This window comes from Lolium perenne, chromosome 5 (genome assembly GCF_019359855.2).
Source record: "Lolium perenne isolate Kyuss_39 chromosome 5, Kyuss_2.0, whole genome shotgun sequence".
Taxonomy (NCBI): domain Eukaryota; kingdom Viridiplantae; phylum Streptophyta; class Magnoliopsida; order Poales; family Poaceae; genus Lolium; species Lolium perenne.
This window is the reverse complement of record NC_067248.2, coordinates 154,309,788-154,332,330: the sequence shown is the minus strand read 5'-3', so window position 1 is coordinate 154,332,330 and position 22,543 is coordinate 154,309,788. Positions and strand designations below refer to the sequence as shown.

The window sequence follows — 22,543 nt, the reverse complement described above, 5'->3', positions numbered from 1 at the left end:
GCTAGCTCTAGGTTAACCGTGAATTAAGTAAGTTCTAGGTCGTCTACGGATTTATTTTATTTCCTAAGTTGAATATTCAGTTGTTACTATGGTTGCGGCTGAATTTTCTCCTCATATGTGAGCAAAGTGAGGTCATTTTCTCGTTCGAATGAGCGCTAGGTCGGCCTAGAGACTAATTATCAGACCTTATACCATAGACTCTCTAAAAACCATATGGCACTACTTAAAATCAGAACCTGAATCTATTGGTACTCTGTCGGAAATTTAGTACAACTTTATACGAAATTTCCGACAATTATTATAGATCGATGGGGGTATATTTAATTATAGTTTTATGTCCTATTACGATTAAGAATATATGTCCTACTGATTATTCAACAAACATGATTAGTGTGCCTCCGTGGCGACTATTAAGGAGTTGAAGAGGAAAGAGAATGAAGGAGAGGGAGAATGACCAGATCCATGGGAGGTTTTACACGGCATCCGATGGAGAATAAGCGACCCAATGGCCTAAAAAAATTCTTGGGCTTATGATGGTTGATGGCCGCTCCGTGACAAGGAGGATGATGCAAATGAGCTGATATGTTCATCTTAGGGCATCCCAAGATCCCTAAAACACAAAGATGAAAAAAAATTGATTTAAGTGACAAGTCTTATCAAATCATACATGAATAAAAAAACTTACAAGAATTTGGGTAAAAAATGTTGGACATCCCAAGGAAGAAAAGAAAAGAATTGATGTTTGAGTGTGTGGGATGTTAAAATAAAAGGAGTAAGTCAATCCTTATATTTTTCTTCTTCTACTACTATATATAAGGGCTTGTTTGATTCAAAGAAATTGTGTAGAATTCCTTTGGATTTCCTGTGGAATCAAACGCTAGTGGATCATGTAATTTTCCTAATCCTATAGGATTGGATAGAACATACCATTTCAATCATGTGGTGTTCTACAAAAATCTCGTTTGTAGAATTCAAATCCTACAAAGACCAATGCAGAATTCTCCTGCAAACTGGAATGAAATTCCTTGGAACCAAACGAGAGCCCTAGAGTCTAATAATTTGCCAATCCTATCAGCCTATTCGTATTTCCACGCTGCATTTGCTATCAGCCTAATCGTATTGCATCTGTACGTGAGACCAACAGGGCGCCTCTGAATTCCCCGGATTCACATCGCACCACCGCCGTACACACACGGACACGGCCGCCGGAAGTCGGCCAGGAAGTCGGGCGGAGACGAACAAAACCCAGGTAAACGAGCACGTGCAGCGCCCCGCCGGTGAATCTCTCGCGCCGGAACAAACCAAGGAGAAACCCTGCCCTCTGCCGTGCCCCTCACTCCCGTCGCCGTCTCCGTCGCCGTCGCCGTCCAGCCACCACGGTTCCACCCACGGCGAGGGCGGGGAGCAAGCAAAAGTAAAACCAACACGCCTCCCCTTCCCCTTCCGGGCGCGCCCGCCCGCCGACCCGCTATAAAAAAAATCCAATCTTGATCCATCCATCCATCCGTTCCACCGGCAGTCCCTCTCCTGTCGCCATATCGCACCGTAGCCTCTCCCGTCGTCCCCTTCCCACCACCCGCCAATCCCTCCCCCGCTCCTCCCTGATTGCGCTCGCCATGGAGGCCGCCGCGGCCACGCTGCTCCTCTCCGCCGACGCGCCCCTCGCCGCCGGCCGCCGCCTCGCATCCCGGCCCGCGCGCGCCGCACGGTGGGCCGGCGCCGGGCCCTGCACGAGCCGGTGGGCGTCCGTCCGCGCGTACGCCGCGGCGGCCGCGCCGGCGCCCGCCGCCGGGAACGGCTTCATCGCGGTGAGCGCCGCCGCACGGCTTTACCCTGTTGACTGACTGAATTTCTCTTTCTGCAATCTGCAGCAAGCAAGATATTTCATTTCGTTGCCTCCCCTCCACTCCCCTTAAGTTAGTGTCACTTGCTTAAGTAGCTCGCTTGCTTTTCTGCTTCACTTAATTAGTAAGCACCAAGGTTGCTTTTTTTCACAACAAATAAAACATGGAAGCTAAGATTGTTTCTTGGCGTCGATACTGCCTATGCATGAGCTATTACATCAGAAAGAAAGAACATTGATGTATCATTCGCTTGAGATTTCCACAGAGATTTGGCTAACAGCTCAAGTTCCATCCACTAAAAATTGCCCAGCTTGTTTTACTACTCTGCTCATACACGCATCTCCTCAAATATGGAAGATGATTCTTTAGCTGTTCGTACTGAGAGTGTTCATGTTCTTTGATGAATTCCAATTGGGGTTGCTACATTGTGCTAACCGCACATGCACGGCAATGCCGTGTGGTGGGATGTGCTTTCTTCTTTAGCACGAGAGTGTTCATGTTCAACTTCACATAGTAATTGATTTAGTAATTGATAGTAATTGATTTGCTTCTTCTGCATCCTGCCTGCCTCCTCAGCACAATGGAGTGTACACCGTTGGGGACTTCATGACACAAAAGGAGGGTCTCTACGTCGTCAAACCGTCGACATCGGTTGATGAAGGTGCCCTTTTTAATTAGCACTGCACTCTCAGCTCTGCTGCTCAGCGAACGAGCTTCCAGTTGGCTAACTAGTTCCTTTCTTTTGGCATGTGTGCAGCGCTCGAGATGCTGGTGCAGCACAGGATCTCTGGTTTCCCTGTTATCGATGACGACTGGAAGTTGGTTAGTGCCTGTTCCAAGCCCACTTGTTCTTATTTCCTACTTCATGTTTTTTTGTTTGTAAATGTAGCGAATCTCAGAACATATCAGGCCCGATGTGTGGCACCCAAAAAATAACTCTTCCAAGTCCTGTGGGGATTTAACATGCCATGCCTTGACAAACGATCGTGTGGTTTCCCTGTGGATAATGAACTAGAGCTTTGTTTCTTACATGGCCACTCCTAGATCAATGTTTTCAAATATTCTTGCTCAAGTGGTTGTTTCAGTTAGATGGTGGGGTAATTTTCTCGCTCAACAAAGATAACCTTGACTTGGGAATTCGATTGGTCGATATTTGTTGGATTTATGTGCGTTAAACCTTTTTACTTTTGTGATTCTACATCAAGGGTTCACAAAGTTTTAAATGTTAACTTGGAGTGGGGCAACTCTCAGTTTCCATGTCACATACATGACTAAACATTTTATAGGCCTTTCCGTCGTTCTGTATCATGTTATGTCTTACGAAGCATTAACTTGCATTGATTAATTGTCCTGATTTTCTCATGCTTCTTCTTGACCTTTTTTTTCTCTGTTGGTTGGGCTGCACCCCCATTTTTTCTTGTCAATAAAAACTCATTTGCAACACAATTTTTTCCACCTGCAGGTTGGCGTCGTCTCAGATTACGATCTATTAGCTCTGGACTCAATGGCAGGTATCATGTGTGATCTCTTGCTACAAAGAACTCATAGTTGCATAACAAGATATGTTGTAGCACCTGAGCTGATGCACCCACACACTCATTCATGGCATCACAGACACACGCACGCACGGATAAGGAACACCAGCTCATCTCTCTCAGCCTCACTGTCCAGAACCACAGCCGAATGCATATCCATCTTCTGTTCTCCTTCCCTCTGCTATGAATTTCCCTGCACCTCCAGTGCTGCACAAGGAGGCAAATAGGCTGTAAAAACTGATATATTGCAATATCACTACATATCGTCACACAAAGTTGTCAGGATATTAATTTGAAGGACAAGTTAAAAGAGTGACCGTGGCCTTATGATCTTTTCAATCATGGTTTTCAAGGAAAGACCATAAATCGAGATAATATCTACAGCACAATGATCCTACATAGGATCCCATTGTTAATGACCCTTGTTGTAGTTTTTTTTTGCTGCTTTGAGATTTGCAGACAAACTTGAGGTCATTCCCATGATTATATATTTTTGGGTATTACTTTAAGATTTGTTCAGATCATATCAGCATCTCAATCCTATCAAGTACTTCTTTCAGTATTTGAATATATTCTCATGCTTCAGGATGTGGACTGGCTGATACAAACACAAACATGTTTCCTGAGGTAGATAGCAATTGGAAGGTATATCCTGTAAAACCTGGATTGATGATGTCATTATTTATATTGCTTAAACTATGCATATATTTTCATATGTTGAGTTTTATAACTTCCATCCATTGGGACAAAACGTTGTGGCTTGCAAGGCAGGCAAATTTCTATAATGGGAATTTATCATTTTTATATGTTGAGAAACAGTGATCTTGCAAATGTTCAGTCACATATCACCTCCACATTTTTAATGTTTTTTGAAATATCTTTGGTGATATCAAACATGTGCAGTAGAGCAAATTGTCTTCCATACCTAAGGATGTGGAACAGTATTGAGTTAGGTCACACATAACAACCTTACATAGTTAGTATAGCATCCATTTAATTCTTAGTAGTGGGTCCTAGTATAGTGTTCTTATCATTGTTCCCAGTTCAGGAACTCATCACGCTCCTTCCTAACAACCTCTGCAGACATTTCGCGAGATCCAGAAACTCTTGAGCAAAACCAGTGGAAAAGTTATTGGTGATGTTATGACCCCCAAGCCTCTTGTGGTGCGTGAAACTACTAATCTCGATGCTGCTGCAAGGTATGTTCAACTAATCCGTGTCTCTCCAAGGATTTACTACCGATTTATCACTGCTGAGAGTTTGGTTTTTTCACAGGTTGCTGCTTGAAACCAAATACCACAGATTACCTGTTGTTGATAGCACTGGAAAATTGGTGAGTGGATGAATCTATCTTTCCTTACACCCCCTTTGTTTCTTATCTCTGGTTTCTTAAAAGGGAACTTCTATCCTGAACTAGGTTGGGATGATCACAAGGGGGAATGTCGTCAGAGCTGCTCTCAAAATAAAGAAGAAAGCTGAAGAAGGTGCTTAAAATAGATAGTGCAGATGATTCTTTATAAGGACACCACCTGGGGTTAAACCTGCAGCAATTTGGTAACTCAGCTCAACTGAAATGTTGACTGGTGAGCTGAACTTCGTAAGCTGCTAGCACACAAGCAAATTTTCCCTGGAGCATAGATGGATATAATGTTGTTCACAGTCTAATGTAAGTAGTGTACTGTTGTGGACGATGTAATATAGATATTGCATGACAACAATTTCAATTCATTTGAGGTTGGCGTACTCAGTTGCCTCTCCATATTAGGTAGTAGTAGCACAATGTATGGAGGTTAATATTCTTTACATTTTTCTTGGTGACTTGTACGAGCCTCGAGCATGTTAATTAAGGTGATTTATATAATGCAATTGGTGTTTGTATATGATGATACGTTTCCATCTCTTGGTTCAGGCCATGCAACTTCTAATTGTATTATGATCCTGCCTTGTTGGCTTGTTCGGAAAATGACTTATTCATACAACCAACGAGGCTGTAGCAAATGATAACAATATCAATAAGATGCAAGGTTTGATTTCACCATGTGGTTTGCATAGTTTCGAACGTATGATTTTTGTTTGTAAGTTCCAAATACCTGTGAGGGTGTGAGTTGGATGAGGTTATCTATTGTTGGATATTGAAGCAAGAGCAACCCCATATTAGTTACTATTGTTGTTTCAACTTTATGCAGCCTGAGAAAAATGTCAATTATAAATCTGTTTGTAGGATGATGTTCGTCTTGAAACTCACAAGTTGTAACCACTTCATTTGAATGAATTACAATGGCATCTCCTTGTTTTTTCCCTTCTCTTTGCTAAGCCAAATGGATATATCTAATTACATTATGTTTAAATGTAATGATCTCTCCTCATAGCTGATGTGAGCACATATAAAGCACCAAAATTTGGAATCTTCACCTGGGGGAGATTCCAAAAGTATGTTAACAAAAATCACCTGATTTTTGGAATATGCATGATATATAGCCCTGGCCATACTCCAGTTTGAGCCTAATGCAGAACCTGAAAAGGGATTTCGTGCTAGGGTAAGTTGGCTCCTAGTGTAAATGCCTTGATTTCCTAACCTCGGACCGACCTGAGAGGCACAACATGCCAAGATTTCAGGCTGGACCGGGGCCCTAACCCGGGTTGGTGAAAGTGCATAGAGCCCCCAAGTGTGATTTTGGTGATTGATGACAATCCTTATGAACTAATGTTTGCATTAAGTTATATTTGTAAGAGTTGTCCATAGGCAATACTTGAACCATATGTTGGCTTCAAGGTTGCAATAAGAAGAATTGACGAAGATCAAGTGATAAGTATGTCTTGAAGATGAAGATTGGGTGAGCTCTCGTGTGTATCTTCAAGACATCAACAAGATGAAGAAAGAAGAAATTGTGTGCAAGTTCAAGATGAGCCATCCCGATGAGATCATGAGCTTGAGCTTGCCATCCATATGATGTTCATGGATATATGAAGATGCACCGAAGAAGAAGCTTCCTCATAGTGGATTATGTGGGAGCAATTAGCAAGACTTCATCAAGCAAGCATAATCAAGAAAGGCGTTCCATCTTGTTGCGGTCAAGATCTTCATCATCTAGCTTCAGTGGAATGCACAAGGTTAAGATTTTCTCTTGGTAGGGTTTTTCTCTTACCGGTCTTGTGGTTTAGTTTGCAGACCGAGTTGTAGGTTAGTTGACGTACTATCAAGAGGATCTCAAGTGAGTAACTCAATCATATCATTTGGAGTGAGCTCAAACCTTTGCATCATTGCATCATCTTCTTGGTTGTTATTTGGATCTTATACATGTGTTGTATTAGAGCTTGTGGTTATTTCCATGATAAGCTCTAGTTCATCGAAAATAGATTCCGCATGAATCGCTTGTTGCGTTTTCGATATTGGAGTTTTTCCCGGTTCTTTGTTCTTAATATTTTCACTCTTTGTGGGGTAGCTCTTGTCATCATCTTTCCAACAAAATTGATTTCACCTAAACCCGAGTTTTCTAATTCAAGTTGTTGTATTTTCCATTTTGAATGTGTTACCGGTTTGTCTCTTATAGATAGGTAAACCTTTCCCCATTTGTTTATATCCTACCTTGTTGGATTATGATGGTTCTCTGCATAATCTTGTAGATATTGTTTCTAGCTTCAAATCGAACCCAAGATCATCAAAATCGGAGTTTGAACGCTCAAGTTATGGTAGTTTCAGTTCCAGTCTTTCCGGGGTACGGAGTCCAGGGCCGGACATTCCGGTCCAGGGCCGGAGTCTTTGGTCCAGGGCCGGAGATTCCGGTCTTGGGGGGGGGGGGGGGGGGAGTGACTCCGATAAAGACCCCGATCTTGTTGTTTCGAAGTGTGCCTCGCTCTCAGATGGGAGGTACCAAGTCTCCGGTCCTAGACCGGTCTAAAAATGGTTGTAACGGGGGAACACATCACCTGCAAATGCACTACTTTCTGCAAATCCGAAAATCGGAACCTGGACCGTTAGATTTTGTACCGAGGGTTGATATCACACACCCCATCCACCCCGTTCATATTTTTAGAAATGCCCTCGTCACAACTAACTCCCTCCTGTCAGCCCAACATTTCTCTTCTCTCCCACGCCTTCATGATGACCCACAAGTATAGGGGATCGCAACAGTCTTCGAGGGAAGTAAAACCCAATTTATTGATTCGACACAAGGGGAGACAAAGAACACTTGGAAGCCTTAACAGCGGAGTTGTCAATTCAGCTGCACCTGGAAACAGACTTGCTCGCAAGAGTTTATCAGTAGTAACAGTTTTATAGCGATAGTGAAATAACAGCAGCAGGGTAACAGAGACAGCAGTAGTGATTTTAGTAAACAGCAGGATTAAAATACTGTAGGCACGGGGACGGATAACGGGCGTTGCATGGATGAGAGAAACTCATGTAACAATCATAGCAGGGCATTTGCAGATAATAATAAAACGGTGTCCAAGTACAAAGCAATCAATAGGCATGTGTTCCATATATAGTCGTGCGTGCTCGCAATGAGAAACTTGCACAACATCTTTTGTCCTACCAGCCGGTGGCAGCCGGGCCTCAAGGGAAACTACTGGATATTAAGGTACTCCTTTTAATAGAGTACCGGAGCAAAGCATTAACACTCCGTGAACACATGTGATCCTCACATCACTACCATCCCCTCCGGTTGTCCCAATTCTTGTCACTTCGGGGCCATTGGTTCCGGACAGCGACATGTGTATACAACTTATAGGTAAGACCATAAACAATGATTATCTTGATGAAACAATAACATGTTCAGATCTGAGATCATGGCACTCGGGCCCTAGTGACAAGCATTAAGCATAAAAAGTTGCAACAATATCATCAAAGTACCAATTACGGACACTAGGCACTATGCCCTAACAATCTTATGCTATTACATGACCAATCTCATCCAATCCCTACCATCCCCTTCGGCCTACAGCGGGGGAATTACTCACACATGGATGGGGGAAACATGGCTGGTTGATGGAGAGGCGTTGGCGGTGATGGCGGTGATGATCTCCTCCAATTCCCCGTCCCGGCGGAGTGCCAGAACGGAGACTTCTGGCTCCCGCGACGGAGTTTCGCGATGTGGCGGCGTTCTGGAGGGTTTCTGGCGACTTCGACTTCTCTCCGTGCGTTTTTAGGTCGAGGCCGATAACTAGTCCGAAGGAGGGCGTCGGAGGCCGGCCGAGGGGGCCACACCACAGGGCCGCGCGGGCCCCCCCGGGCCGCGCCGCCCTATGGTGTGGGGCCCTCGGGCCTCCACCTGGTTCGTCCTTCTGGCTCCGTCAGTTCTCTGGGAAAATAGGGCCTTCTGCATAAATTCCGAAGTTTTTCCCGAAAGTTGGATTTCTGCACAAAAACGAGACACCAGAGCTTCACGAAAAAACAGCGTTAGTCCGTGTTAGTTGCATCCAAAATACACAAATTAGAGGCAAAACAATAGCAAAAGTGTTCGGGAAAGTAGATACGTTTTGGACGTATCAACTCCCCCCAAGCTTAGCTTATTGCTTGTCCTCAAGCAATTCAGTTAACAACTGAGCGATAAAAGAACTTTCACGAACACATTTGCTCATATGATGTATATATTCTCATGCTATGGCTAATACTTAAGCAATTCATAATGAGATACATGCAAATAAGATCATCTAACAGCTATGTCAATCATGGAGAGGTACCAACAATTAATAATAAGCATCATGAATCATGTATATAAGCAAGATTGCAATGTTCATAAGAGAGTATGATAAAGTGGTATCTCGCTTGCCTGTATTTGATTGGCAAAACATAAATGCCCGGGCACCTCTGGAGTTCATAGAAAGACTAGAAGTAGTGATTGTCAAAAGATAAATGCATCAAAGTTATACCACAATCAATCATATTTTGAGACAAGCATATTATACTAAGAATGACAGTTGTGCTCTCAAGATAGTGCTCAAAGAAATAATGGAGACACAACATAAAAGTAAAAGATTGACCCTTCGCAGAGGGAAGCAGGGATTAACATGCGCTAGAGCTTTTCATTTTTATAAAGACAGGTGAAAGTATAGAGATGGTAAACCTAGAGGGGGGTGAATAGGTTTCTACAAATTTTAATTCTTTCTTTGCAATATTAGGCTTTGCGGAATATAAAGATGAGCCTAATGCAAACTAGGTGAAGCAACCTATATGAGGATACAACTAACTCGAGCACGAAGGCTCTCACAGCGATTAAATCACAAGTAAGGAGTTCGGTTAGAGATAACCGATAGCACGCGGAGACGAGGATGTATTCCCGTGTTCCCTTGCTTTGCAACAAGGTACGTCACGTTTGGAGGAGTGGAGGTCCCACGAAGGATTCCCCGCGCCACGAAGGCTCACCCTATTCTCCGGAGCCTATCCCACGAAGGAATAGCTCACTCACTTGTGGTAGACTTTGAGGTAGCCTCCAAACCTTCACAATCTTGCCCGGAGCAAATCCACAGCCCGGATGCTTCCGGACTCCTCTTGCCTACCTAGGGTTTCCAAGGAACCCTAGGAAGCAAGCTTCTCAATGAATACAAGGGGGAATGAGATTTGGCTTGGTAGAACGGTAGATCGGGTCCTCCTCTAATGATTCCCCGGAGGGATTTGAGTTTGGGTGGAGGAGGAGGGAGATCTGAGGCTTTTGGTGTTTCTAGCAATGGAGTAAGAGAGAGAGAGCTCAAGAACAGCTTGTAGTGTAGTGCCTAACTGTTCAGAGGTAGGAGAAGACCTATTTATAGTGTTCTTCGAAATACGGCCGTTGGTCACTTGCCACATCAGCAGATTCTTCGAGAAACCCGGTCAACCGGATTTGGCGCGGACAGGCCGGTCCACAGCCCCGTCAGCCCGGGCCCCAGACCCGGCCGGCCGGTTTCCAACCGCAGCCGGGACCGGGTCTTGACCGGCAGGCTTCGAGCTTGGATGGCGCCCGGATGTCACAGGCGCAGAGTCCGGTTGCTGACCGGGCCGCTCGGTCTGGTGCCCGGTCAGACCGGGCCATGGACCGGAGCAGCCGGTCCGAAACCGGGCTGGTGACCGGACGCAGACTGGAGGGCTCGCCTTCTTTACTGGAACTTGCCCGGATGGCACCGGTTCTGGGTCCGGTTGGTGACCGGGCTGTCCGGTGCCAGGGCCGGTCCGACCGGATCTGTGACCGGCCAGGCTCTGAAAAACTAGCTGATTTTTCGTCGAATTGGGGGGGTCTCCCGTTGCCTTTTGTTCCATTGCTACACCATCATACCTCTTTGGCTAATACCTGAAAGTCATCTTGTAGGCATGTATTAGTCCAAATACTCTAGCACGGTGTCATAGATACCAAAATAATGGATAAGGGTAAAATACCCTTACAATCTCCCCCTTTTTGGTATACGATGACAAACCGAGCTAGAGTAACACATAGATATTATGATAAGCTCTAAACCTTGATTCCATATAAGATATTACGACAGCTCCCCCATAATGTGTGCACTTGGAGAATTTGCGTTTGAATGCAAAGTGCACCATTTGTGGAATATGAGAAGCTCCCCCAATATCTTTAGGAAACAAGCATGGTATGGACAAGTATATCAACATATATAAGCATAAAGCATGATTATCCATAAAGCATGATTATCCTAACATAGAGTAGCACACATAATAGTCGTCCATACATATCCATACATGAATTATTCAAAGTAGCAAATGGTTCTTGAGAAATCAAAGCAAATACGCACAAGCCATATAAAATCCAAATAAAGCAACTCCCATGGCTTGTGACAACGAAAGAACCCCGTAATTCTAGACTCTACTCTCTTCTCCCCCTTTGGCATCGGAACACCAAAAAGGCGAAGAAAAGAGGAGAGATGCTAGCGTCCCATCAATAGAAATGGGGCCCCGCGGATGGAGAGTTGCCATCACCATCCCCATCGTCATCCTCTTCATCGTCATCCTCTTCATCATCATCCTCATTACCTTCATCCTCTTCATCATCATCATCAGCAGGAGGTGCACGAGCAAATCTAGGAGTAGGACCACCAAAGTACGAGAGAAGGATCAAAGTTCTGGAACATCTCATCGTAAAGAAGAGGCATCTCCCGGTTTGGTGCGTGGATGCTCCAACTCGGGGCCAGGAGGAGGGATAGGCACATTCCTAGCAGCCATGAACTCATTTTGGCGCCTCCTTGTCTCTTGGTTCAAAGAGAGACTTTGATGTGCAACATCATTTGTATTTTTGCACATCTCGCCATAAGCAAGAGAAGAACCGTGCGACACCATGCTGTGGGCGACGAGAGGAGCTGGAGCTAGCATGGTCATGGCGTGCCTTGGACCGGCGCTCGAAGGCATCATTTCAGAACATCCGGCTATCACCTTGGGCAGGTACTTTGAAAGCTTCCATCCCGACCCGCTCACCTTGAGTATTGAAAGGTGCGGGCACAACCTTGTTGATGAGCAACTGAACGTACTTGGGCAAGATTAGGAGTCAACCTCTCGCGAACACAGCCGCCGTAACTCGCAGAGATGAGATCACAGCCATCAATAAGTTGCCGGTGCTCGTGGTGACAGTAGTACATCAAGTTCGAGATGATATGCACGGCATTCACTTGTATCGCCGGACTTGTCGATGAGAGTCTCACGGAATAGCTTGGCAAGTAAGAGGTAGGAGTAGTACATCCCGAGAGATGGTGGGAGGTCCAGTGTGGGTTCCCGGATAGCAAACGGCAATGTCCCCACCGTTGAACTTCGCTGAGAATATATCTTGAAACCGAGCACGCCCTCCACCAAACCCCAAAGCTTCACGTAAATCAAGATAGTTGCAAGTGTATTTCTGTTTGCCGGTCATCCAAGTCATAGTCCGAGCTGCATCATCATGGAAAAAGACTGTGCAAGAAACCTGCCTCACCAAGGTTGGACAATAGCACCCATCAGTAGGTGTCAAGCACATAAGATCATACAACCCCATCCGCCTCAAGGTCGCAACCACAAAGCGAAACTTGGTGGCTTCATACATTCCAATGACATCCTTGATGGCCTTGGGCATAACAATGGTGCCTTTCGTCATGTGCTCGCGGGAGTTATAGAAGTCATCCCACATGACTTGCTGTGTGTTGGTCCAGAAAAATTGATCTCCCCCTGTGTAAGTGGGTTCCTCAAAGCGATAGGGGTTGGACTCTCTCAGTCTTCTCCATGCCCCAATATGTACATCACCAACATGGAAATCTGGCAGTACCTCATCACCATCCTGTGCTGCATGTTTATCTTTCCTCTTATTGGCAGATGTCTTGGTTCGGCCTCCAGTTGAGCTGCCACCCGTAGTCTGAGGAGCACGACCAGTAGAGCGCCGTGGTGGAACCCCGGAGCGCCTCCCTCGCTTGGCAACAGGGCCATGGTCCGCATCAGTCCATTCATCACCTGTGAATCAGCAAAATAGGGCGAGGATAGCAAAGAGGTAAGTGTACATGTCATCAGCATATGTGAGGAAGCCAAAAGCATAGCCTATATTCAAGTGTTTCGACGAGATCATGCGAAAAAGCTGGGCGAGCCGGCGCAGGGGCCGGTCCGACCGGACGACAGACCGGACGAGCCGGTTGCTGGTCCGGTCGAGAGGCCGGTCGACCGGGCTGTAGACCGGGTCATGCTGAGTTGTGATGTTTGCCCAGAAATTCGACACAAAATCATGCAAAAACTCACAAACTTGAACATAGATTATACCAGGAGAGTGAACAATGTGCATAGGAGGGGTGTGACACTCTAGGTGGCATGAGGACTTACTAACCCTAACCCTAACCCTAACTTTTCTCAACTTTCCTCAAAAATGGGCAATGGGAGAGGGAAAGCAAGAGGGAGAGGGATAGGGAGAAAGATTTACCCGAAGACATCGTCCTCTTGGCCCAAGTGAGCAAGAAGAACTCGTGAAGAAGGCTTGAGGACCAAATCCCCACGATCTCCCAAACTAGCTTGAGAGGGACCAAATCCTTTGGTGAAGGTGCTTGAGAGATCCCGATCTATGGTTGTGTGAAGTTTGGGGAGAATCTAGTGGTGGGAAGTGCCTAGGGCGTGGTGGAGATGGTGGAGGCGGCGGCCATGGAGGTTTGAGAGGTGGGGGATAATGAGGAAGAAGATCCCCAAGGGGTATCCTCTCCAAAACATAACAGCCCGCACGGCCGGTCGGGCGCCCGGTCGACCGGGCCAGTGACCGGACGATCCGGCGCACAGGCCGGTCCGACCGGGCCAGTGACCGGCCAGAGTCAATTTCCCCAAAAATGTGTCATTTTGCCTCGTTTTGCCCCTATTCTTTGTGTAAATGTGTGTGAGTGCTCATATGATGACATGTACATATAGATAGATAGATGATGATGAGATGAGCATAGACATGGGGTTGGAAAACACAAAGTTCTCTAGGCATACCCATTGGAGTGAAAATGCAAACAAGATACAAATAGCTACAATGGGCATGATTCAAGTATATCAAGAATCATAAGAGCATTTTGAAATAGTTTTTGCAATAAGATCATTTGGCCTTATATAGTCAAATCAAGTTGTAATGAAGGCTCAATGAGGGGCGGGGGATTACTCCCCCTATGTGAAAGCGCAAATGTCATGAGACCTCGAAGAGACATGCTTGGGTCCATATAATGACATTGGGTCTATTTATGTTGCACACATAGGTATGCATCATACCAAGATATGGTAGAATGACTATCCCCATATGTGCTATGCCTCTAAGCTAGATAGCAAGATAAATGCAAGAATATAGTGCAAGAAGTTAATCAATCCAAGTTTTTAGGATCAAGAATACCAAGTTCTCCTCTCAAGTTAACAAAGCGGGCTTCATCCAAAGGCTTAGTGAAAATATCCGCCAATTGGTAGGTTGTTCCCACATGAGTGAGATCAATATCCTTATTGGCAACATGATCACGTAGGAAGTGATGGCGAATGTCAATATGTTTGGTGCGACAATGTTGAACCGGGTTGTTGGTGATCTTTATTGCACTTTCATTGTCACAAAGAAGAGGCACCGTACCAAGAGACACACCATAGTCTTTCAAGGTTTGCTTCATCCATAACAATTGAGTGCAACAAGATGCCGCGGATATGTATTCGGCTTCGGCGGTGGATAGGGCGGTGGAGTTTTGTTTCTTGGATGACCAACTCACCAATGACCGGCCAATAAATTGGCAAGCCCCGGAGGTAGACTTCCGATCAACCTTATCACCGGCCCAATCGGAATCCGAATAGCCAATGAGTTCAAAGGTTGACCCCTTTGGATACCATAGCCCGAGAGTAGGAGTGAGAACAAGGTATCTTAGTATCCGTTTGACCGCCACTAAATGGCTCTCCTTGGGAGCGGATTGAAAACGAGCACACATCCCTACACTTAGCATGATATCCGGCCTAGAGGCACAAAGGTAGAGCAAGGATCCTATCATGGAGCGGTATACCTTTATGTCCACATCCTTCTCACCGTCACATGAACCAAGTTGCCCCTTTACGGGCATGGGTGTCTTCATTGGACTTGCATTGGTCATGTTGAATTTCTTGAGCATGTCCTTCACATACTTTTCTTGAGAGATGAAGGTGCCTTTTGCAAGTTGCCTCACTTGGAAGCCTAGAAAGAACAACTCTCCCATCATGGACATCTCAAATTTCCTAGTCATCAATAGCTCAAAAGCTTTGTTATGATTGGGGTTAGTTCCACCAAAAATAATATCATCAACATATATTTGACATATAAAGAGGCCACCCCCTTTAACCCGCTTGGTGAAAAGGGTGGAATCGACCGTACCCATGCAAAACCCATCATGTAGTAAGAAATCCCTAAGGAACTCATACCAAGCACGTGGAGCTTGCTTGAGACCGTAGAGTGCCTTATGGAGTAAATACACGTGGTTGGGTCGGCATGGGTCTTCGAAACCCGGGGGTTGAGCCACATATGCGGTTTCTTTTAGGGGACCATTCAAAAATGCACTTTTCACATCCATTTGATATAATTTGAAATTGTGGAAAGATGCAAATGCAAGCAAAAGACGAATAGCTTCAAGACAGACTACCGGCGCAAAGGTATCCTCAAAATCCATACCTTCTATTTGGGCAAACCCTTGCGCCACTAACCTTGCTTTGTTTCGTATAACAATGCCATTCTCATCTTGCTTGTTCTTGAATACCCATTTGGTCCCAATGACATTGATGCGATGATCCTTGGGTCTCTCAACTAGAGACCATACTTCATTACGAGTGAAACACTCCAATTCTTCTTGCATGGCAATTACCCAATCCGGATCGACCAAGGCTTCATGTACCTTAAGTGGTTCAAAACTAGACACAAAAGCATGATGTTGACAATAAGTGATAAGTAATGCATGGTGTCTACGAGTTACCACTCCTCTTGAGATGCTACCAAGGACTTGATCCACTTTCATGTCACTTGCCCTTGTAGCGGCCTTGATCTTCCGAACGGTTCCTTCATGATCAATGAATTCATCTCTTGCTAGTACTTGATCATGAGGGACCACTTGAGCTTGATCATGAGTTGAGGATGTTTCTTGATCGTCATCATGATCTTGCTCCATGGAATGAGGATCTTCTTCTTGTTCTTCGGATTGAGACTCATCTTGAGTAGAGGATGGTTCTTGAGTTGCACTTGATGGTTCGGCTTGAGTTGAGCTAGGCTCCACTTGTGGCGTGCTTGAGACATCTACTCCATCATCTTGATCATCATTATGAACTTCCATGGGCCGGATGTGTCCAATGCCCATATGCTTGATGGCACTAGATGGATCATCATCATTACCTGCAACACATGGAACAACTTGCTCCACTTGGGAGCCATTATCCTCCAAGAACACCACGTCACAAGATACTTCAATAGTCCCTGAGGACCGGTTGTAGTATCTATAGGCGTGAGAGTTCTCCGCATATCCAACAAATATACCCTCTATGGTTCTAGTTTCAAATTTACCGAGCTTTCCTTTGTTGTTCTTAACAAGGCATTTGCATCCAAAGACACGAATATACATGACATTAGGCTTGTTACCGGTAAGGAGCTCGTATGGGGTTTTGTTGTGGAGGGGACGGAGGAAGAGCCGGTTGGAGTAGTGGACGGCCGTAGAGATGGCTTCTCCCCAAAAGTTGTGGGGTGAGTTGAATTCACTCAACATGGTTCTTGCCATCTCAATGATAGTCCGGTTCTTCCTTTCAACAACACCGTTTTGTTGAGGGGTGTATGGCGCCGAAAACTCATGCTTGATGCCCTCATCATCCACAAACTCTTGCATAGTGTAGTTCTTGAACTCGGTGACATTGTCGGTCCTAATTGCCTTGATCTCGGATTCATACATACGTTGAGCTTTCTTGGCGAAGGTGATGAACTCTCTATGGGTCTCGTCCTTAGACTTAAGGAGAAAGACCCAAGAGTATCTTGAGTAATCATCAACAATGACAAGTCCATACTTGCTTCCACCAAGAGTATCATAGTGTGATGGCCCAAAGAGGTCCAAATGAAGGAGCTCCAAAGGCCTAGATGTGGTAACAATACTCTTGATGGGATGCTTCTTCTTGAGTTGCTTTCCGGCTACACATGCACTACAAACACGATCTTTCTCAAAAGAAACACCGGTTAGTCCCACAATATGCTCACCCTTTAGGAGTTGTTTAAGATTCCTCATGTTAACATGACCAAGGCGGCGATGCCACAACCATCCTTCGTCATGCTTGGCCGCCATTAGACATGTGGAGAAGGAGGGGCTCTCTTTCGAGAGGTCAACCACATAAAGGTTGTTCTCCACATATCCAACAAGGACCAATTTGAGATTGTCACTCCTAAAGACTTGCACATAATATTTAGTGAAATATGAATTGTACCCAGCATCGGCAAGATGATATATAGAAAGTAAGTTATAGCCAAGGTGTTCAACAAGCATAACCGTCTCAAGGCACAAATCCTTAGAGATTGCTACCTTGCCATACCCAAGTACCTTTCCCTTTGAGTTGTCACCAAAGGTAATGCTTGACTTCTTGTTGATATCTTCAATGAATTGATCAAGCACACCTTTTCCTCCGGTCATATGATTGGTGCATCCACTATCAAACACCCATTTTGGACCACCGGAGGAATACCCCTACAAAATCAAGTAGAGGATTTAGGAACCCATCGATTAATGGGTTCCTTTGCAATGGCAACAATATCTTTTGGTACCCAAATTGAGTACTCTCTATAAGCATAGCCATTAGGAGGGCCAACATAGTTAGCATAGACATCACCATAATAATCAACAAATAATGCATAGTGATCGTTTGGCCCCGTGCGGTCACCACTAGTGGCTTTGCCCTTTGAGGTTTTGCCATTGTTAGTGACCTTCGTGTTCTTATCTTGAGCGGGTTTCTCCTTCTTGTAGTTGTTCTTCTTGTGGGACTTGGGAGTATATCCAAGTCCATACTTTTGATTGTTTGACCTTTGCTTACTCAAGAGGTCATCCAATCCCATCTTGTTCTTGGCGGTGGTGAACTTTGCAAGTTCCTTTGTTAGCCTAACATTTTCCTCAAGAATAGATGCTTGCTCACAAGAAGATTCATTAGGATGATAGTCAAGACCATATTTGGTCACCAAGGACTCAAGATATGCATTGGTCTCAACATGCAAAGAAAGTTCCTCTTGTAAACGAACATGTTCCTCAACAAGTTTAGCATGCTCACTAGTAAAGGAAATGGAGGAACAAGCAAGCTTTTCAACATCATTGGGATCCTTCATTGATCCAAGAGCCCTTTTGTAGGATTCTTGAAGTAGATCATGATTCTCTCCAAGTTTCTTGAGCTCATCCTTGACAAGCTTGTTAGCTCTTTCAAGGTGGTCAAGATCCCTAGTGAGAGAAGCATGAGCAACTTCAAGTTCCTCCTTTGAGGCATTGAGCTCTTGGGCCAATAATTGAGCCCTATCAATAGTTTCTAGGTCCTTAACTTTATCAAGTTCATGAGTTTCAATTTGTTGCTTAAGGCCTTGAGATATGCACCTTTCGGTGTTTAGCTCTTGTCTTAGGAGATTGAATCTCCGTTCCTTCTCATTCAATTGATATTCTAATTCCTCAATGGACTCATCCTTTTCTTTGAGTGAGTCCATCAAGAAATCAAACTTGACAAGAGCTTCACCACGAAGGGTGCATCTAACATCATAGAGTTCCTTAAGCATAATTAATTCTTCTTGATCTTCGTTTTCATCATCAAGAACACTAGATAGGGAAGGTGGAGGTTCCATTACCTTGGTTTCCCTTGCCATAAGACAAGAGCCAATGATTGGAGAGGAGGGAGAGTCATCGGAGTCATCATCTTGAGTTGTTCTTGCCATGAAGGAAGAGCCAACATCATTCTCCGTGGAGTAATCTTTGGAGTAGTCATATGTGAAGAGTGACCCGGCTTAGAGTAAGCTAAACCGGCCACTCCGGCCTCCTTCTCCTCATCTTCCTCTTCTTCATCGGACAAGTACTCGGCCCCAACAAAAGCTCTTCCCTTGTTCTTCTTGTACCGATCGTTGATTGGATTCGGCTTCAATCTTGGCTTGACCCCTTTGATGAACTTTGGCTTGTCTACCCTTTTCTCATAAGGGCACTCATTTGCAAAGTGGTTATCTTCATCACAATTGTAGCAAGTTCTCTTCTTCTTCTTGTCATTGAGGAGCATTGGGAACTTGACCTTGTACTTCTTGGCAAAGAAAGCAAAGTCGGTAGCAATGTCACTAGTTGAAGTCATCTCTTCATCTTCTTCAATTTCATAGTCTTCGTTGCTTTCATGGTCGGCTCTAGCTTTGAGAGCAAGGTTGTGTGACGCTTCATGGTTGTGTGAGGCTTCATCAACACGGTTCATTGCCTTGAGCCTCTTTCCGGCTTTGGCCATGCTTTCATTGGCGGCCACATAGGAGACTAGATCATCGGAGTTGAGATCGGCACTCTTGGTCATGATTTGCAAGTTGAGTCCAAGGTTGGTGTCTTCTTGTTTGACGGCAATCATAGCAATGACCTTGGATTTTATGAAGGCTTCGTTCATCTCGAATCCGTCATTGTACTTCTCAGCACCAAGTCCCTTGACCCTTACTTTCAGAGCACCAAGCCTAGCATAGGCATCGAACACGGATTCTCCATCTCGAATCATGAACTGGTAGGCCTCTTGCTTTGCGGTCTCATAGAGAGCTGATTGGATCAAATCGGTTCCCTCTTGGAGTACTACGATCCGATCCCACAACTCTTTAGCGGAGACAATGTCATCGACTTGATCAAGAAGCTTGCGGTTGATGCCACTTCTAATCTTGTCACGTGCGGATGCATTGAGTTGACGGTTGTAGAACTCGGTGGAGGTCAACCGAGTAGGATCTTGTGGCTCCCGATGTCCATGAACAATGAGCTCCCATAGCTCCACACTGCAGCTGCGAATATGAGATTCCATAGCAGATTTCCAATGTGGAAAGTGAGTTCCATCGTAATGGGGAACGGTCCCACTATGGTTTATATGAGGCATGGGTGAAGTGTTTCTGGGATAGTCATGGTTAACATCATGGTAGGTTTCCTTAGAGGCCGAAGCCCCACTAGAAGTTCCACCATGATTAGGTTCTTAAGCATGGCAGTCATTTCTGTCATTTGGTTTTGTAGCTCATCCTCCTTTTTCTTCTTCTCGGCATCATATGCCAAGAATCTAGATTTCATCTCTTTAACCGAAAGGTTAGAGTCGTCATCTAGACCCTCGAAGAGTTTATCCATCTCACTCTTAAGGCGGTGAAGCCCTTAATAAGAGTCCAGGCTCTGATACCAATTGAAAGTATAGAGATGGTAAACCTAGAGGGGGGGTGAATAGGTTTCTACAAATTTTAATTCTTTCTTTGCAATATTAGGATTTGTGGAATATAAAGATGAGCCTAATGCAAACTAGGTGAAGCAACCTATATGAGGATACAACTAACTCGAGCACGAAGGCTCTCACAGGCAGTTAAATCACAAGTAAGGAGTTCGGTTAGAGATAACCGATAGCACGCGGAGACGAGGATGTATTCCCGTGTTCCCTTGCTTTGCAACAAGGTACGTCACGTTTGGAGGAGTGGAGGTCCCACGAAGGATTCCCCGCGCCACGAAGGCTCACCCTATTCTCCGGAGCCTATCCCACGAAGGAATAGCTCACTCACTTGTGGTAGACTTTGAGGTAGCCTCCAAACCTTCGCAATCTTGCCCGGAGCAAATCCACAGCCCGGATGCTTCCGGACTCCTCTTGCCTACCTAGGGTTTCCAAGGAACCCTAGGAAGCAAGCTTCTCAATGAATACAAGGGGGAATGAGATTTGGCTTGGTAGAACGGTAGATCGGGTCCTCCTCTAATGATTCCCCGGAGGGATTTGAGTTTGGGTGGAGGAGGAGGGAGATCTGAGGCTTTTGGTGTTTCTAGCAATGGAGTAAGAGAGAGAGAGCTCAAGAACAGCTTGTAGTGTAGTGCCTAACTGTTCAGAGGTAGGAGAAGACCTAATTATAATGTTCTTCGAAATACGGCCGTTGGTCACTTGCCACATCAGCAGATTCTTCGAGAAACCCGGTCAACCGGATTTGGCGCCGGACAGGCCGGTCCACAGCCCGGTCAGACCGGGCCACAGACCGGGCCGGCCGGTTTCCAACCGGAGCTGGGACCGGGTCTTGACCGGGCAGGCTTCGAGCTTCTGGATGGCGCCGGATGTCACAGCGCAGAGTCCGGTTGCTGATCGGGCCGCTCGGTCCTGGTGCCCGGTCGACCGGGCCATGGACCGAGCAGCCGGTCCGAAACCGGGCTGGTGATCGGACGCAGATCGAGGGCTCGCCTTCTTTACCGGAACTTGCCGGATGGCACCCGGATTCGGGTCCGGTTGGTGACCGGGCTGTCCGGTGCCAGGGCCGGTCCGACCGGATCTGTGACCGGCCAGGCTCTGAAAAACTAGCTGATTTTTCGTCGAATTGGGGGGGTCTCCCGTTGCCTTTTGTTCCATTGCTACACCATCATACCTCTTTGGCTAATACCTGAAAGTCATCTTGTAGGCATGTATTAGTCCAAATACTCTAGCACGGTGTCATAGATACCAAAATAATGGATAAGGGTAAAATACCCTTACAACAGGAGTAAAATTATTTTGAGAGGTGTTTGTTGTTGTCAACGAATGGTAATGGGTACACTAACTACCTCGCCAACCGAACTTTCAAGAGCGGCTCCCATGAATTATTGCATATTTATTTGGCACTCCTTCCAACCTTTCTTTCACAAACCATGGCTAACCGAATCCTCGGGTGCCTGCCAACAATCTCATACCATGAAGGAGTGCCTTTTTTTATTTTAGTTTTATTATGATGATGACACTCCCCCCAACCTTTGCTTACACAAGCCATGGCTAACCGAATCCTTCGGGTGCCGTCCAACAATCACAAACCATGGAGGAGTGTCTATTAAGTTAATTAATTCGGGACTGGGAATCCCATTGCCAACTCTTTTTGCAAAATTATTGGATAAGCGGATGTGCCACTAGTCCATATGAGAGTCCGTCAAAAGTAAATGACAAGGTTGAAAGCTAAACACCACATACTTCCTCATGAGCTATGAAACATAAACACAAATTGAGAAGCATTTTGAAGGTTTTAAAGGTAGCGCACGAGAATTTACTTGGAATGGTTTGAAATGCCATGCATAGGTATTTATGGTGGACACTCTGGAATAACTTGGTTTTCATGTGTTTGGAAGCACGAGCAGCGTTCCCGCTCAGTACAAGTGAAGGCTAGCAATAGACTAGGGAGCGACAAATCAAGAGAGCAGTAACTGTCATAATCATGCTTGCGGTAAAATAAATTAACGGAGGCATAAAAGTGATACAAAAACTCTGAAGCAATATAGATCATCGAGGCTTAATTGACTTTTTGTTCAGTCATATGCATGCGTGAGCATGTGCCAAGTCGATATAAATGAATTATTCAGAGGAGGATACCACAATACCATACTTACTTATGAATAAAACAATGCAAGCAAACATCCATGACATGCTACTCATATTAATAGATTGGAGCTAAACATGAGAGATCATAAACTACTAGACTTTCTTAAATAACATATACCTCACATGAACCAACTAAGCATGCTCACATGGATGAGTATATTTACAAAAATGAAAACAAATAGAGTTCATACCAGCCTCTCACCACA

The 22,543-nt window shown here is 45.2% G+C and overlaps 1 protein-coding gene across 1 annotated transcript; it reads left to right on the top strand.

The window, feature by feature from the left end:
- The first annotated feature begins 1,511 nt into the window (after positions 1 to 1,511).
- Positions 1,512 to 5,259, top strand: LOC127300295 (CBS domain-containing protein CBSX1, chloroplastic). The gene is made up of 8 exons (XM_051330395.2): positions 1,512 to 1,808; positions 2,421 to 2,505; positions 2,602 to 2,666; positions 3,307 to 3,355; positions 3,966 to 4,024; positions 4,463 to 4,578; positions 4,655 to 4,712; positions 4,797 to 5,259. The coding sequence occupies exons 1-8, from the start codon at positions 1,617 to 1,619 to the stop codon at positions 4,869 to 4,871; spliced, it is 699 nt and encodes a 232-aa protein (XP_051186355.1). The 5' UTR covers positions 1,512 to 1,616; the 3' UTR covers positions 4,872 to 5,259.
- Positions 5,260 to 22,543: the final 17,284 nt, after the last annotated feature.

Coding starts and splice junctions, on each gene's coding strand:
- LOC127300295 (XM_051330395.2), top strand. CDS start 1,617: ATGGAGGCCGCCGCGGCCACGCTGCTCCTCTCCGCCGACGCGCCCCTC. Junction 2,506..2,601: donor GTCGACATCGGTTGATGAAG/GTGCCCTTTTTA, acceptor GCATGTGTGCAG/CGCTCGAGATGCTGGTGCAG. Junction 2,667..3,306: donor TCGATGACGACTGGAAGTTG/GTTAGTGCCTGT, acceptor TTCCACCTGCAG/GTTGGCGTCGTCTCAGATTA.